We start from the raw sequence: 14,891 nt of genomic DNA on the forward strand, positions 1-14,891 counted from the left end.
CAGTCGTTTAGAATTAAATTCAGTGTTGATATTTATAATCCGAAAGATTTAGTAAACAGTGACCTTGTCAATGATTTCAAAGTTAATAATATTATTCTACACTTACCGTCTGCTTCATCATCCGATTTTTTCTTGATTTCGTTCCAGAACTCCATCAAATACTCCATCTGTCCTGCACTTCTTGATGAAGCATCCATCAAAAAGACTTTCAGGGCATATGGAATCAGGGCACACGTTACAAAGTTACATGACCCCATCTCCATTTGAACTGATTGGAACTCGGGGGGGGCAGTCTCGCAACTTTTCAAAGAGGTATTCTTGTATATCTGGCTTCAACAGTTCTATAGATAAAAAGTGAAAATTCTTCGTTATAATGCGTGTTTTCAGTAAACTTAAAGACATTTTCTCCAACTTGATTAGAAAAATATACAACCCTGTCACAAATGCAACTTTATATAACTCTTTATAATCAGTGCTGAAAATGGGAATTTAAAATTCAGAATCGAAATGCTTACCTTTAATAACTAAGGTAGACGGTAGCGTCATCAAAACAGTTTTGTTCAAGGTTTTTGACTCCATGACTCCGTGTTTATTCTAAAAAGCATAATAGTTCAATTTAAAAAGGTAATTTCATGTCGCCACAGCTAATAGGAAAATGGTTGACCCTAACATAAGGTTTGAAAAAAAAAACATTTATATTGACTATCTAAATTGACTTTAGGATTATTGAAAATCTAAGTACAAAGTAGTAAATGATCCAATCTTCCAATCGGAATCATTCATGCAAGCTCAATTATCAAGTTTTTGGAAATGCAAATCAGTTAAGTCCTGAGAAATCGAGTAACTTTGTGAATCCTCAGTCTACTTACCGGTAATAATGTTGACTGGTTATTTCCTATGCCATAAAAGGCATTGTACCGGTAGGAGTCGCATCTACCATGCGTGAAGTGTTCTAATAGCTCTTTACGGTGATCGGTAAAAATATCGATATCTGATGTCGTTATATTTTGGCACTTTATCCAAATGTCCTGTGCGACATGGATAGGTATTGAAGACACTAAATCAAAAGTAAATGCACTTAAATAAGTAAGGGAAAAAATATCAACTTCATGCTTCAGCAATAAAATAGATTGTAGTGAAGTAAAGTGGTACTTTGAATCAGATTTCCTATCTTTAGTTAATAATTGGTCATACTTGAGCCCTTCATTTGTGAAAACGCTGGTTCATACCTGTTTGATTATCATAGTATTTGGCGATCTGTAATTTATGAGAGACATCCATTGATTCTAAAATAGAAGAAAAATAAATAGGGAAATTCTTCATGACAGAGAGTCGGTCCCTACAAGAAATTACAGTTTGAGCTCTACTTATCTACCTGATTTCACATGACGTGTTCAACAAACAAAAATAGGGTTGGTATTTTAAAGGGATTCCTGGGTTATGAAAAAAAAAAGACGAAAGCAACTACGAATGTAAAATAAAGACTACTCGTTGTCCTACCTTTTGTGTTAGGATCTACAACCGTTGCCTCGCCATCGTCATTAATTTCATTCATTTCAACCCTATTTTTGTTTCTTGAACGCGTCATATTAAATTCATGTTTTTCTCCATGAAAAAATCGAAATTTTCAGCCAAAACTTTTTGTGCAAAAAAACTTACAAAAGTCCATGTAGAATTAAACAGTAAACTCAGTGTTATACCTTTTGCGTTAGGGTCAACAACCTCCGTGGCCTCGTCCTTGTTAGTTTCATCAATTGATTCGACAGTTTCTAAGATATTAAAAATGCATGAATAGTATCGAATAATATCATCATTGACTAGTACAAGAGAGTGCTAAAGAACTTTTCCCAATTAAAATAGCTAAATCAAAAGTAAATGCACTTAAATATGTAAGCAAAAAAATATCAACTAAAATGATACAAAAAAAATGATCAACAAAATATCGAATTATTAACCAGAATAAATGACTTTTCTTACTCTCCGTCGGTTCGTCGACGCAAAAATGAACGGCTGGCTTTGATGATCTTTCGTAATCTTCATTTCGATCTTCACCATCTTCATCTTTATTTTCGTCATCTTCGGAGAGGTACGCAAATTGTTGTTCGACGTTCACCGATTTTGTAAGTTTTGGTCGTTTGGTGGGTAACCCTGAATATGGAAAAGAATGCTTTACAGAAATTCACATTATTCAGTTCGGTACTGTTTTAAACTTTGATGCAATGGAAAACAATTCTAATTTTTTATGTAAAACTCATCATTACATTATTAATAACTTTTTAAGCTAAATAAAGAGATTAAATTACCAATTGATTTCTGAAAATCTTCCATTTCTTTTATATTTCTTTTGCGTTTCGCTAAGAATGTGCTTGTTTCTTGTGAATCGTTTTTGGAGTTTTGTTCTTCGGTAGAAATGGTCGATGTTGGTGCATCATCTAGATTAAAAGTAGGTTGAACATGGTATGTCGAGAAAACTAATTCAGGGTTGATATTCCTGTTGACACCAACTAATTTTTAGGGGGTGTTAGGCCGACTTTTTGTACTTTCTTCGTTTTCTCTTTTCACGTCTGGATCGTGTCAGGCCAACACTACTCCTTTTGTTTTCCTTCGAGAAGATGACGGGTGGCAGGGGATGCTTACAAGCCAGGAGGTGGAAGATAGAAGGAGATGCTTACTCGATTTTTAACGTTTTTTGGCACTTTCAGAAAGTAACTATTTTATGGGTTGGTGTAATTTAAGATGCACGACCTAACGATTTACGATTCACGATGCGCGATCCATGCATAAAGTATGCTGATTATTCCTAATAATTATCATAAAACTTAAATTATATAACATAATTCTAAAACAATGGCATTATCTATGGCAAGCGATAATCACAAATTCAAGAAAAACTAGGTTTTTCTGCAGAAAACCTGGGTTTTCCGGTGAAAAACCGAGTTTTTCTGTAGAAAACCTAGGTTTTTCCAGTTTTCCCAGAGCTTATAAATTTTCAAGAGAAAACTCACGTTTGTAAATCGCGCTTTTAAATGATCGCTTTTAATATCGCAAAATCGTCTGCCGTATTTGTATCCGTAATTTGAATAAGTACTCTTGTCTCCCGAATAGACGGGGGGGGGGCCCGAATAAGCAGGGGAGTAGGAAAATTTTCCAAATTCTAATAAGCGGGGTGGATGGAATAAGAGGGGGGGATAATTTGAAGACATAATTTTTTTTAACTGATATCAATTTCAACAACAAAAGTGAAACTTTAACAAATGAACATGTAAAATAAGAACCAGTACTAACAAAAAGGAAAAATTTAAGGTCTATCTACACTGTAATAAACAATTTACAAATTCAATAAAAAATTAAAAAATTATTCAAATTTAATTAGGGGAGGGGGGTCTTAATAAGAGAGGGGGGTGGATTTTTTTCTTCTAGAAAGGAGTCTTTTGACTCAAGGAGAGCAATCTCTATTTTAAAAAAGTATTCACGAAGTAAATTGTCTGCCTCGTAATACGGTAGGTAGGTGGTAGATAGTTTGTGTTTCAGTAGATTTTTTGTATTTTTGTGGGTATTAGTTTATTGTGTTGATTTGAATTCAAGATTAATGAAACAGTTGATTAATGGGAAGTGTTCTTGAGGTCATCAGTTGAATGCTGTCACTCGAGCGAAGCTTTCGGCCCTCATTCAATAACTTCATCGCGACAGTGGGCCAAATTGTACAACCGAGTTGAACAAAGTCCTCGACTTCTCATTTTTGTAGTAAGTTTGTCAATGTTTGGTTTTATAGTGTTTTTAGAGTACAAAATTAAGATATATAATATATGGTGGATGTGATAGTTATGAAAGGAAAGAGAGGAAAGGAGACGGAAGAGAAGAAAAAAGAGAAGAAAAAAGATTCTTTACCTTCGATAATTGGAGAGTTGATATTGTCCATGTTGTCTCAAGTCTTGTTAGAGTTAAAAGAGGTTTATTTCAATCACGTTTTTCGATTTTGAAAGTTCAGGGCCGTCGGAAAGATGGCCGTAGTTTTTCATCTATTGTTATTTTCTTTTTTTCTTTTCTTCGGCTAGTTTCTTTTTTCTTTTGTTCGGTTACTTGGGGTAGGCGAGTTCCGTTAGTGGGGGTGGGCGAGTTCCCTGTGGTGGGGGTAGTAAAATCTATTTGTGGTCGGGTGTTCGAGGTGGGGCGTGTTTTTAATGGCGATGGTGGTGGGTGGTGATAAATAGGGCGGTCGAAAAGGGCGTGTAGAAGAGTAAGGGAGGGATTTTTTCCATATTTTCCCCTATTGGTATGTATTGGCTGGGCGTTCAAAAAAGGAAGGGGTGTGTATTGGCTGGGCCTTCAAAAAAGGAAGGGGTGTGTTTCCAGCCAGACTTTTCTTATTATTTATTTTGTTTGTCTGGTCGGGCGTTCGAAATAGTTTGCGTTTCTCCAGTTATAGGTCATAGTTAAGTTAGTTTCCTTTTCCTCCGTTATATTTACTTTTTATGGGTTCTAAGTAGGGTCTTATAATTCTGATTATAAAGGTCATTTAAATATAACAAATTTATGATAGAAAAAAAATATATGAAAAATATGATAGAAATAAAATTAGAACAGTAAAAACGGTCAATATTTTGAAAATAAGTCACAATATGGTATAATTGCATGTTCCCGGTTATTCTCTGGATTTTATTCTCTGAATTTTGCCCTCACTAATTGTTCCTTAATGTTTTTGTGTCTTTTGTATATAACAACTGGTTTTTCTGGTAATATATGTTTTAGATCTGGATCCTCCTGTACTATTCTCCAATGTTTTCTCAATATGTTCTGTAAAGGTTTAAGGTGCTCGTAATATTCTACAACATATGGGAGTATGTTGTTTCTTCGTATTCTCCGGGAATATGTTGTTTGTCTCTTATAGAGACAGTTCATTTGAGTCAGTCCTCTGATTTTCTTTATATTTTTATCAATAATTTTGTTGGAGTATCCGCGGGAGAGAAGGATATTTTTTAATGATTTTAGTTCTTTTCCTAGAATAATGTTGTCTGTTGTAAGTAATCTATACCTCAATGCCTGGGTGTAGATAATGTTGGTCTTAGTGTGTGGCGGATGGTATGAAGAATAGTGTAGGAGCATTTTTGCATCCGTTGGTTTTGTATATAGTTTGCTTTTAAAGCTTCTTCCATTATTGCCAATGTATATTGTGGTGTCCAGAAAATTAGCTTTTCGTTTCGAGTATTCCCATGTAAATTTAATCGTCGGATGTAAATTATTTAAATGACTTAGAAAGTATTTCAGGCTCTTCAAAGTGCCTTTCCATAAAAGAAAAATGTCATCCAGGAATCTTTTGTAAAATTGTATGTTGTTTTTGAAATTTTTTACAAGTATATGTTCTTCCTCGAACTTACCGAGGAATAATGTGGCATATATTGGCGCGACCTTAGTTCCCATCGATGTCCCGTGAATTTGTTTGTATAAGTCCTCATTGAATTCAAAGTAATTGTTTTCGAGTACAAAGAGGAATAGTGTTTGAAGTATTCTGTTGTTGGGTGTAAATTTAGGGAGCATATCCCGGTGTTTATCCATATATAATAAACAGGCTTCTATGCCTTCTTCCTTAGGTATATTTGTGTAAAGGGATTTTATGTCCACAGTTACTAAAAAGTCAATTTGGGTCGGGTCTTGCACGAGAATGGTCTTTAGAAATTCTTTCGTGTCCTTTATGTAGGAATCCAGATGTTTAGTTAGAGGTTGTGTACATTTTGTTAGGAATTCAGATAGGTGTTCTGTGACAGAATTTACCGAAGACACGATCGGTCTGCCCGGTATTAGAGGTTTGTGTATTTTAGGAAGAATATAAAATATACTTGTCCGAGTTCTTTCAGGCGGTAGGAGGAAATTAAATGTATTTTTATCAATATGGTGGCGATTGTATATAGTCTCCAGGAATGCTATGATGTTTGTTTTCAAATCGTTTACTTCATTTTTGTCCTCTATTCTTTCATATGATTTAGCGTCTGTCAGGTGGTCGAATATTTTTTTCTTATATTCTTCCGTATCCATGACAAATATGGAACCCCCTTTGTCTGCTTTCTTTATTGTTATGTCTATTATTCGCTAGACGTCGTAGTGCCCTTCTTTCAGTGGCATTTAAGTTTTCTGTAATCTGTTTTGTCGAAATTTTCCTGATAAAGTTTGTTATTTCTTGGTTTGTTTTGTCGAAATAATCTTTTAATTTGTTGTTTTTAGGGGTGGGGCTATCCAGTTAGATTTTCTGTAAAGTAGTCTTTTTTTATGTTTTTGTGTTTGTTTAGAAAAGAAGTATTTAGTTGCTATAGTATTAAAGTAGTTTTCTGTGGCTGTGGTTAGTTTCATCTTAATTTCGGAAATATCTGGAGAGGGGACAAAGTTTAAACCCTTATTTAAAACGATTTGATCAAGATTCCTAAGTTTCGTCTTTGATAAATTTGTGATGGTGTTTTTTGGTGAATTCTCAGTGTAAGGACCAAAACATTTTTCTGGTGGTTTTTGTATATCAAGAGGTATGTTTTCAGAGGTGTGAACAAGTACAGATATCAGGTTAGTTTTAAATTTGTTTTGTTGTGGTCTTGGTTTTTTATAGGAGTTATATGCTTGTCAATATTTACAGGGAATATATGTTTGTTACTATTTACAATCCTATTTACATTACAAATTAGTTTTTTTGGTCATTTTGGAATTTTTCGATAGCTTGGCTGTCTATTTCAGCCATTTTCTCATCGCTGAGACGAGGACGCATTGATTCCCTCTTATTGTCCCAGCTCATTACCATCTCATTTGTGTGGGCCTGTATGGTCCTTGTGAGTTTTAAACTCGCATCTTTGAATATCCTTTTCCCATTCTTCCTTTCTATCTTGGTTGAAGAACGGTTTAGTTTTTGACACAATCTCTGGGATCGTCAATCCTTTAGGTGGGTTTCCACTTTCAATTCTTCTCTCCAAGAAATCCACTTGGTTATTCAGCTTGATCATGGTTAATGTGCTGTGATAGTATTGCCTTACGTCTTCGGGTCGATCGAACATTTTTATACGTTTAGGCTGGACTATCTGGTCCGGTCTGTTCGGGGCGGGTCTCTTCTTTGTTGGGGCTTGTCGAATTCGTTCCTTCTTGATGAATTCTTTAACTGGGTCCAATGTCGCTCGGCTTGGTTCGTTTATGGTTTGCTTGGAAGTTTGGTATTTTGGGGCTTTGGGATGGTGATGGTTTGGTGTTTTCTGGGGTTGATGGTTTTGTGGTGGTGGCTTAGTGTTCCGTTGTGGAGGGAAGGTCTTGGTAGATGTAGCTGCAGATGTTGGCGGTTTTTTCTTGTTAGGTCGTGTATTGCTTTCTTTAAATGGTGGCGGCGGTGGTGTTTGTTGCGTTTTATACGGAGGTGGTGAGGTGTTTTCATTGTTGCGGAGTCTTGGGATTTTAAATGGTTTCGGTGGTCCATCCAACGTATCTATCCTATTTGTGTCCATTTCGTTCGTTTTAATTTCGTTTTCTTTGGATTTTTCTTCATTAGTCTTGTTAGTTGTTGTTGAAATGTCGGGTTGGATTAGTTGGTGTGATGGTGTATTCGTCGTAAACGTTAGTGGTTGGCGTATCAGGTTGGGTGTGGTAACTAATTCGTCCGGTATTCCCCTGATGATTTCATCTTCAAAATCTAAGATTTTCAAAGGTACGGTAGGTAATGGTGAGTGTTCCGTTATAACATAAAATTATCTTATAAAATACTATCAAGCATAATGGTGGATAGTTTTAATAGTTGTATGGAGGAAGGAAATTGGTATATTGCCAATGGATGTTTTGTTATATAGATTGTATTAGTTGAGAGACTTTATTTAATGTCCCTTATATAATTCGTAATTATAGTTTATGGAAAGGAGATATGTCATGGTGGATAGTTCTATGAAGATTAGCTAATTAAGAAGAACGATTGTGACAGATTGTGGTGTGAATTGTTCGGAGAAGAGGGTGTAGGACGGTAGGAGTAGAAGCAATAAGTTAATCTCCATGGACATGTGAGAATTTATTTCAGAGGAGAAAAAGTAAAAGAATAGAGGTGGTAGGGTCGTAAGAAAGTATGTCATAAAGGGAGATGATGTAATCAGTAAAATGCGGGGAAGGAAAGAAGTGATGCAATAAGCGTATAAAACAGAGAAAGTAGTAATGGAAAGTAGGTTAGATCATCTTAAAGACGAAGAGAAGAAAGTAATGGGCGAGAAAAGTGGAATGGATAGATATAAGAAAAGGTTGCCATGGAGAAAGTAGAAAGATGACTAATTAGAAACAAAGAGATGAAAGTAATTGGCGAGAAGGGTAGAATGGATAGATATAAGAAATGGTTGTCATGGAGAAAGTAGAAAGATGTCTAATTAGAGACAAGGAGATGAAAGTAATTGGCGAGAAGGGTGGAATGGATAGATATAAGAAATGGTTGCCATGGAAAAAGTAGAAAGATGTCTAATTAGAAACAAAGAGATGAAAGTAATTGGCGAGAAAGGTGGAATGGATAGATATAAGAAATGGATGCCATGGAGAAAGTAGAAAGATGTCTAATTAGAAACAAGGAGATGAAAGTAATTGGCGAGAAAGGTGGAATGGATAGATATAAGAAGTGGATGCCATGGAGAAAGTAGAAAGATGTCTAATTAGAAACAAAGAAATGAAAGTAATTGGCGAGAAAGGTGGAATGGATAGATATAAGAAATGGTTGCCATGGAGAAAGTAGAAAGATGTCTAATTAGAAACAAAGAGAAGAAAGTAATTGGCGAGAAGGGTGGAATGGATAGATATAAGAAATGGTTGCCATGGAGAAAGTAGAAAGATGTCTAATTAGAAACAAAGAGATGAAAGTAATTGGCGAGAAAGGTGGAATGAATGGATATAAGAAATGGTTGCCATGGAGAAAGTAGAAAGATGTCTAATTAGAAACAAAGAGATGAAATTAATTGGCGAGAAAGGTGGAATGGATAGATATAAGAAATGGTTGCCATGGAGAAAGTAGAAAGATGTCCAATTAGAAACAAAGAGAAGTAAGTAATTGGCGAGAAAGGTGGAATGGATAGATATAAGAAAAGTAAGTAATTGTCCACGCAATGTACTTTATTTTCAACGAGGAGAACACTGACGCAGTAATTTTAGTAGATGCTTCAAATGCATTTAACTCTCTAAATCGGAAAGCTTTCTTGAATAACATTAAAAGACTTTGCCCTGCTCTTTCGACTTACGTTACCAACTGCTATTCCAGGAAATCTCGTCTGTTTGTTGATGGAGGTATGGAGATTAAATCGGAAGAAGGAACTACCCAGGGTGACCCTATGGCAATGCCAACGTATGCCATTTAGTCCGGGAGCCAAATCCTATATCTCCTTAAATAAGCACTTTTGCTTAACCCAAGATTCTACAGGATAAACTATACATTTTTGGAATCCTCAACTATCCTAGTTTTGGAAATGGTCGGTCCCCAAAGCTAACTCCTGGTCAATTTTTCATACTGGGCCCGAGTTTAGGGGGTACTTTTTACCCTTTGTAAGGATTTGTTAAGGAAAATGCCATTCCAGGGATGATATAATTTGCTGTATCTAGTCAATCAGTTGACCAATTGCTTTGAAACTTTGCAAAAAGTTTCAAGGTAGGCTGATGATTATTTTCGGCAAAAAATTTTTGTGAAAAATTATTTTTATAGGTTTGCCTGGGGGAAAAAAAAAAAAACAAAGAAAAAAAATTTGGGTATTTTAACTAAATTTTGACCCTTTTTAAGTCTGGGACCTACCCAAACAACTTTTAATGAGACACAAACTAGGTGTTATGATAGACTTTGATGCAATACATCAGAAAAATTTCAAACAGACAGTATTTAGTATTATTTCAGGGCTGCAGGGGGTAAAATTGCCCATTTTTATGGGTTTTTACCTTATTTGAGCAATTTTCACCACTAATCTTGGTTAAAACGTTATCAAAAAGTTTTCTTGATTTTTGTAATTATCCTGAAAGTTCCAGGCTTAAAATAAAAACGTGCAATGGACAAACCAGGGGAACCCATTTAGGCGATTTTTATCGTTTTACTTCACCAAAGCGGAAATTTATAACCATAATCATCAAAAATCTTGCAAGATTTTATGGTGCGACCATGGGATCCGAAAAGTGGCCAAAAGGCCGCGTTCGGCCAGTGCCCCTCCTTGTAAATTCTACCGAAGAAGGACACAGTCGACCAGCACGAAACAAAATTTTTGAAATATAACCAACTTATTAATCTTTTTTTAATCTGACTAATCAGTGAATTTAATAATGGCCGACAACGAACAAGCTGTAGGAGGAAGACCTGGAAGCCCTATACCTGAAGAAGTTCAACCTCCAGCAAAGAGATTCATGCTTCCAGACATAAAATCGGAATCAACATCCTGGGAACTGTCTGAGGAATTGGCTGAATTTTTACAGAACAGGAACCAGACCTATCTCCAAGAAAAGGAACTGGAGGTATTCACTACCATTCAACCACCAAAGAACATTAAAACTGCCACAAAATTGGATCCTTTCATGAAGGCACTACTGGACAAGAAGGGTCTTCATAAAATTGTGTCACAAGACAACGAAAACCAGAAAATACACGAGAGACTATTTCAAGTGTTAGGACCACTGTCTTCAGCATGGCAAAAAATGCAGGACGTGGTTAACGGTGGTGATGAAGTTGAAGAGATTGATCCTGCGACAGTTCTGGGAAATTTGAATGATGCTGTTGTCATCTTGGGCCAAGTGATCAACAAGGTCACATATGAAAGGAGATTGTCAATACTGGCAGGTTTGAATGACGTGAAACAGGCCAAGAGCCTTATTAAAGACAACGTTGAGGACCTGAACTCGGAGTCAAAATTTTTATTCGGTGAATGCTTTCAAAAGCATGTGAAAGCAACAGCTAAGGCGCAAGATGCTGCAGAAAAACTCATGGGAAAGTCATCATCAACAGTCAGAAGACGTTTTCCACCAAATACTCGGCCCAATCAACAGGGCCCTTCCACGAACCACATGCCACGTGGAGGGGTGTCAAGAGGTCGTGGTTTTAACAGATGGAACAGAGGTAAGAAAGTTTCATCAACCAAACATAACACTCAAGGACTCACAGGTAGCCAATCAATGGGAACCAGAGAGTCTCAATTTTGTCCACCCAAAGCTATCAAATCTTTTTCCAGAAAATTCAAAAATACAAAATATTCCGCAATCAGCGGGCAGGCTAAGGCTCTTTCTAGTAAACTGGAAAATATTGACTTCAGATCAGACAATTCTAGAGATTGTGAGCGGGTGGAGACTCCCAATAGTGGGCAAACCCCGACAGTGGGGGGAACCAAAACAAATTCCTATGACTCAGGAGAAAAAAGAAATAGTGAGCAAGGAAATAGAGACTATGATACAGAAGGGTGCCCTGAAAGAGGTACAATCTGTGAAGGACCAATTTCTGTCAACAATTTTTGTAAGGCCCAAAAAGGAGCCAAACAAGTTTCGCCCTATTATCAATTTGAAAAAAGTGAACTCATACATGCCATACATCCACTTCAAAATGGAAGGGATGAAGAATGTGTCAGACCTGTTGAATCAGGGAGACTACATGATAAAAATAGATTTGAAGGATGCATATTGGCACATCCCAATCCATCCGGAGAGCCAAAAGTATTTACGTTTTCGATGGGAGAAAAAACTGTGTGTTCTAGCCTTTGGGGTAGGCCCAGGCCCACGAATCTTTACAAAATTACTGAAAGTACCATTGACAGTCCTAAGGAGGCTGATGATAAAACTAGTGGCATACTTAGACGACCTACTGATCATTGGATCGACAAAAGAGGAAGCCATGCAAGCAAGGGATTCAGTGTTATTCCTGCTGCAGAAATTAGGGTTTTCGATAAATTGGGAAAAATCAGAACTGAAGCCATCACAAGAGATGGAGTTTCTTGGCATGATAATAAACAGCAACACAATGACAGTGTGGTTGCCAGGAGAAAAGGTCCACAAAATATTGAACCTCTGTCAGGACACTCTGAAACAGAAAGTTATAAGTTTAAGGAGTTTAGCGAGCCTAATAGGGAAACTACAGGCAACTCTGCCAGCCATATCAATGGCACCTATGCAAGTGAGAGCATTGCAACAAGACCTGATAGAGGGACAACATCAGAAACTGGGATACGAGGAGGAAATAAAACTCTCGGAGGAATCCCTAAAGGAACTACAATGGTGGGTGAACAACATAACATTGAGCCAGGGAGCTCCAATGAAACTGGGGAATCCAGACTTAGTGATCCACACCGATGCCTCGTCGGAAGAAGGTTGGGGAGCTTCCCTAGAGGGGGGGAGATCAACAGGGGGAGTGTGGACGAAAGAGGAGAAGGAGAACCACCACATAAACGAGTTAGAACTCATAGCAGCAGAGTTAGCTCTGAAAACTTTTTTGAAGGACAGGAAGCCCAGGTTAGTACATATATTCATGGACAACATGACAGCATTACACTACCTAATACACAAAGGGGGGACCAAATCGAAAAAAATAACAACTATAGCCAAAAGGATTTGGGAATTTCTCAACGAGAATGGGACCATGATTACTGCGTCCTGGATCCCATCAAAAGAAAACAAAATAGCGGATTGGAGGTCAAGACAAAAAGCAAACTCCAGCGAGTGGGAGCTATCAAACCAAATATTTTGGAAACTAACAAATTTATGGGGATTACCGGAAATAGATTGCTTTGCATCAAGGATAATGAGAAAACTACCTCTTTACATGTCCCTAAATCCAGACCCAGAGTCGTTAGCAACAAATTCTCTTTACCAGAACTGGGGAAAATACCCTTACCTGTTTCCACCCTTTTGCCTAATGGGCAGGGTTTTAAAGATCATCAAGAAACAATCAACTCCAAAAGCGCTAGTAATAGCTCCGCTTTGGCCAGGACAACCTTGGTTTCCAGTGTTGCTATCAATGTTGATAGCAGAACCTGTCCTGTTACCTCAGAAAAGAAACATACTTCTGAATCACATGCAAAAACCACTGCCGTTAGTCTTAAACCACACCCTACAACTTGCGGCGTTTCTAGTATCCGGGAACAGTTACAGAAGCAAGGCTTTTCAGAATCAGCTTCCTCAATCATGGTCCAGGCAAGACGCGAAAGCACAACTTGTGCTTACAAAACGCCTTGGAGAAAGTGGGTTCTGTGGTGTGGCGGGAAACAGGTGGATCCCTTTGAAGCACCTGTAAACGTGGTAGTTGAGTTTCTCACAGAACTTTACCATGAAGGATATGAATACAGAACTATTAATGTGTATCGATCAGCCATATCTGCCTATCATCATCCTGTGAACGGGATCAGGGTAGGACAGACTAAAGAAGTTTGTCTATTGTTGTCTGGGATAGACAATCTAAGACCCCCGACCCCAAAGTATAATGTAATCTGGGAGGTTGAGGACGTCTTGAACTGTTTGAGAGACTTAGGAAAGGACCAAGAGTTGACTAATAAGGATTTGACTTTAAAAACAGTTATGCTGATGGCCTTAACTGCCATTAAGAGATGTTCAGACCTTCACATTTTTGACACAAGATACATGGCAGTTGGAGAAAATAAAATAGTTTTTAAACTTAGTCAGAAACCAAAAGGTTTTAGGAAAAAAGGGAAGAGTCCAAAACCGGTGTGCTTTATTGCGTCAGGGGTTAGACTATGCCCAGTCTCCACCATCAAAAGTTACATAGACAGAACTAAAGCGCGGAGAGAAGAGAATGGAGAAACAAGATTTTTTCTCAGTTTTGTCAATCCACATAAGGGTGTCACCTCTAGCACTATTGGGAGATGGTTAAAAACAGTCTTAGGTAACGTTGGGGTAGACATCTCAAAATTTACAGCACATTCTACTAGATCTGCAGCCTCCTCTAAACTCAAGGTATTGGGAGCCTCAGTGTCGGAAATAATGAATTGTGGGAATTGGAGCAGTGCTTCAACATGGCAAACTTTTTATCATAAACCTATTCTTAGCAATCTTGAACAGGCTCAGAAGGAGATGTTAAAATGAGCTTTGAACAAGGAAGGGCACTGGCCGAACGCGGCCTTTTGGCCACTTTTCGGATCCCATGGTCGCACCATAAAATCTTGCAAGATTTTTTGATGTAAAATTCGAGAATTTTATAAGCGCGACGCGAAGCGTCGCGCGAAATGAAATTTAGATTTTACATCAGAAAATCTAAGAGAATTTATGGTGCCTCGCCCTCCCTCCCTGTTGACATAAATTCTTATCATCTGATTCTATCATATTTTTCAGGATGGAACGGTCGCGGAAGAGGACGCGGTTTCAATTAATTTTTATTAAAGAAATAAAACGATTAACCCTGTACGGGTCAAAAACATATTTATTGTCTCAGATTTCTTTTGTGAATCATTTTATAGCGATTTAGATTTAGTTAAAACTTGTTTCGATCACTCAGGACAATTTTCGGCATTATTCTTTATTATAAAACTCTAGATTAAAACCTAACGTAATCTTTATCCATTGTGCTGGTCGGTTAGTTAGGCCTTTTCGGAACCATGTTCGCACCATAAATTCTCTTAGATTTTCTGATGTAAAATCTAAATTTCATTTCGCGTGACGCTTCGCGTCGCGCTTATAAAATTCTCGAATTTTGTAATAGGAGCAATGGGAAAGTTATTTGTGGTTTTCATTGTCTGTAATCAGGGTCACTGTGGGCAAATCAGGGGGTAAATACACCACTTCTAGGTAGTTGTTGCCTGAATTTGGATGTTTTTATTGTATGGTAGCCTCAAATTTATGAAATTTTGAGATGGAAACCAGTTATATACCCTTCAGTCATTTCTTAGTACTTTTGTTGACAACCTACACAAAATAATGACGGATTTAACTTAAGTTATGGCCAAATT

General features: G+C 37.3%; 1 protein-coding gene and 1 long non-coding RNA gene across 2 annotated transcripts; one reads left to right on the forward strand and one right to left on the reverse strand.

Annotated features, from left to right (window-relative positions):
* Window positions 1–1,242: 1,242 nt before the first annotated feature.
* Window positions 1,243–2,044, reverse strand: LOC136813323 (uncharacterized). The gene is made up of 3 exons (XR_010847460.1): window positions 1,978–2,044; window positions 1,701–1,769; window positions 1,243–1,286 (listed from the first exon to the last, which is right to left on the reverse strand). It is a non-coding gene; the product is annotated as an uncharacterized lncRNA (long non-coding RNA).
* Window positions 2,045–10,278: 8,234 nt separating this feature from the next.
* Window positions 10,279–14,391, forward strand: LOC136813322 (uncharacterized). The gene is made up of 2 exons (XM_067069835.1): window positions 10,279–11,065; window positions 14,278–14,391. The coding sequence occupies exons 1-2, from the start codon at window positions 10,279–10,281 to the stop codon at window positions 14,313–14,315; spliced, it is 825 nt and encodes a 274-aa protein (XP_066925936.1). The 3' UTR covers window positions 14,316–14,391.
* Window positions 14,392–14,891: the final 500 nt, after the last annotated feature.

Source organism: Clytia hemisphaerica, unplaced genomic scaffold (assembly GCF_902728285.1).
Source record: "Clytia hemisphaerica strain Z4C2 unplaced genomic scaffold, Clytia hemisphaerica genome assembly, whole genome shotgun sequence".
In the NCBI taxonomy this organism is placed as follows: Eukaryota; Metazoa; Cnidaria; class Hydrozoa; order Leptothecata; family Clytiidae; genus Clytia; species Clytia hemisphaerica.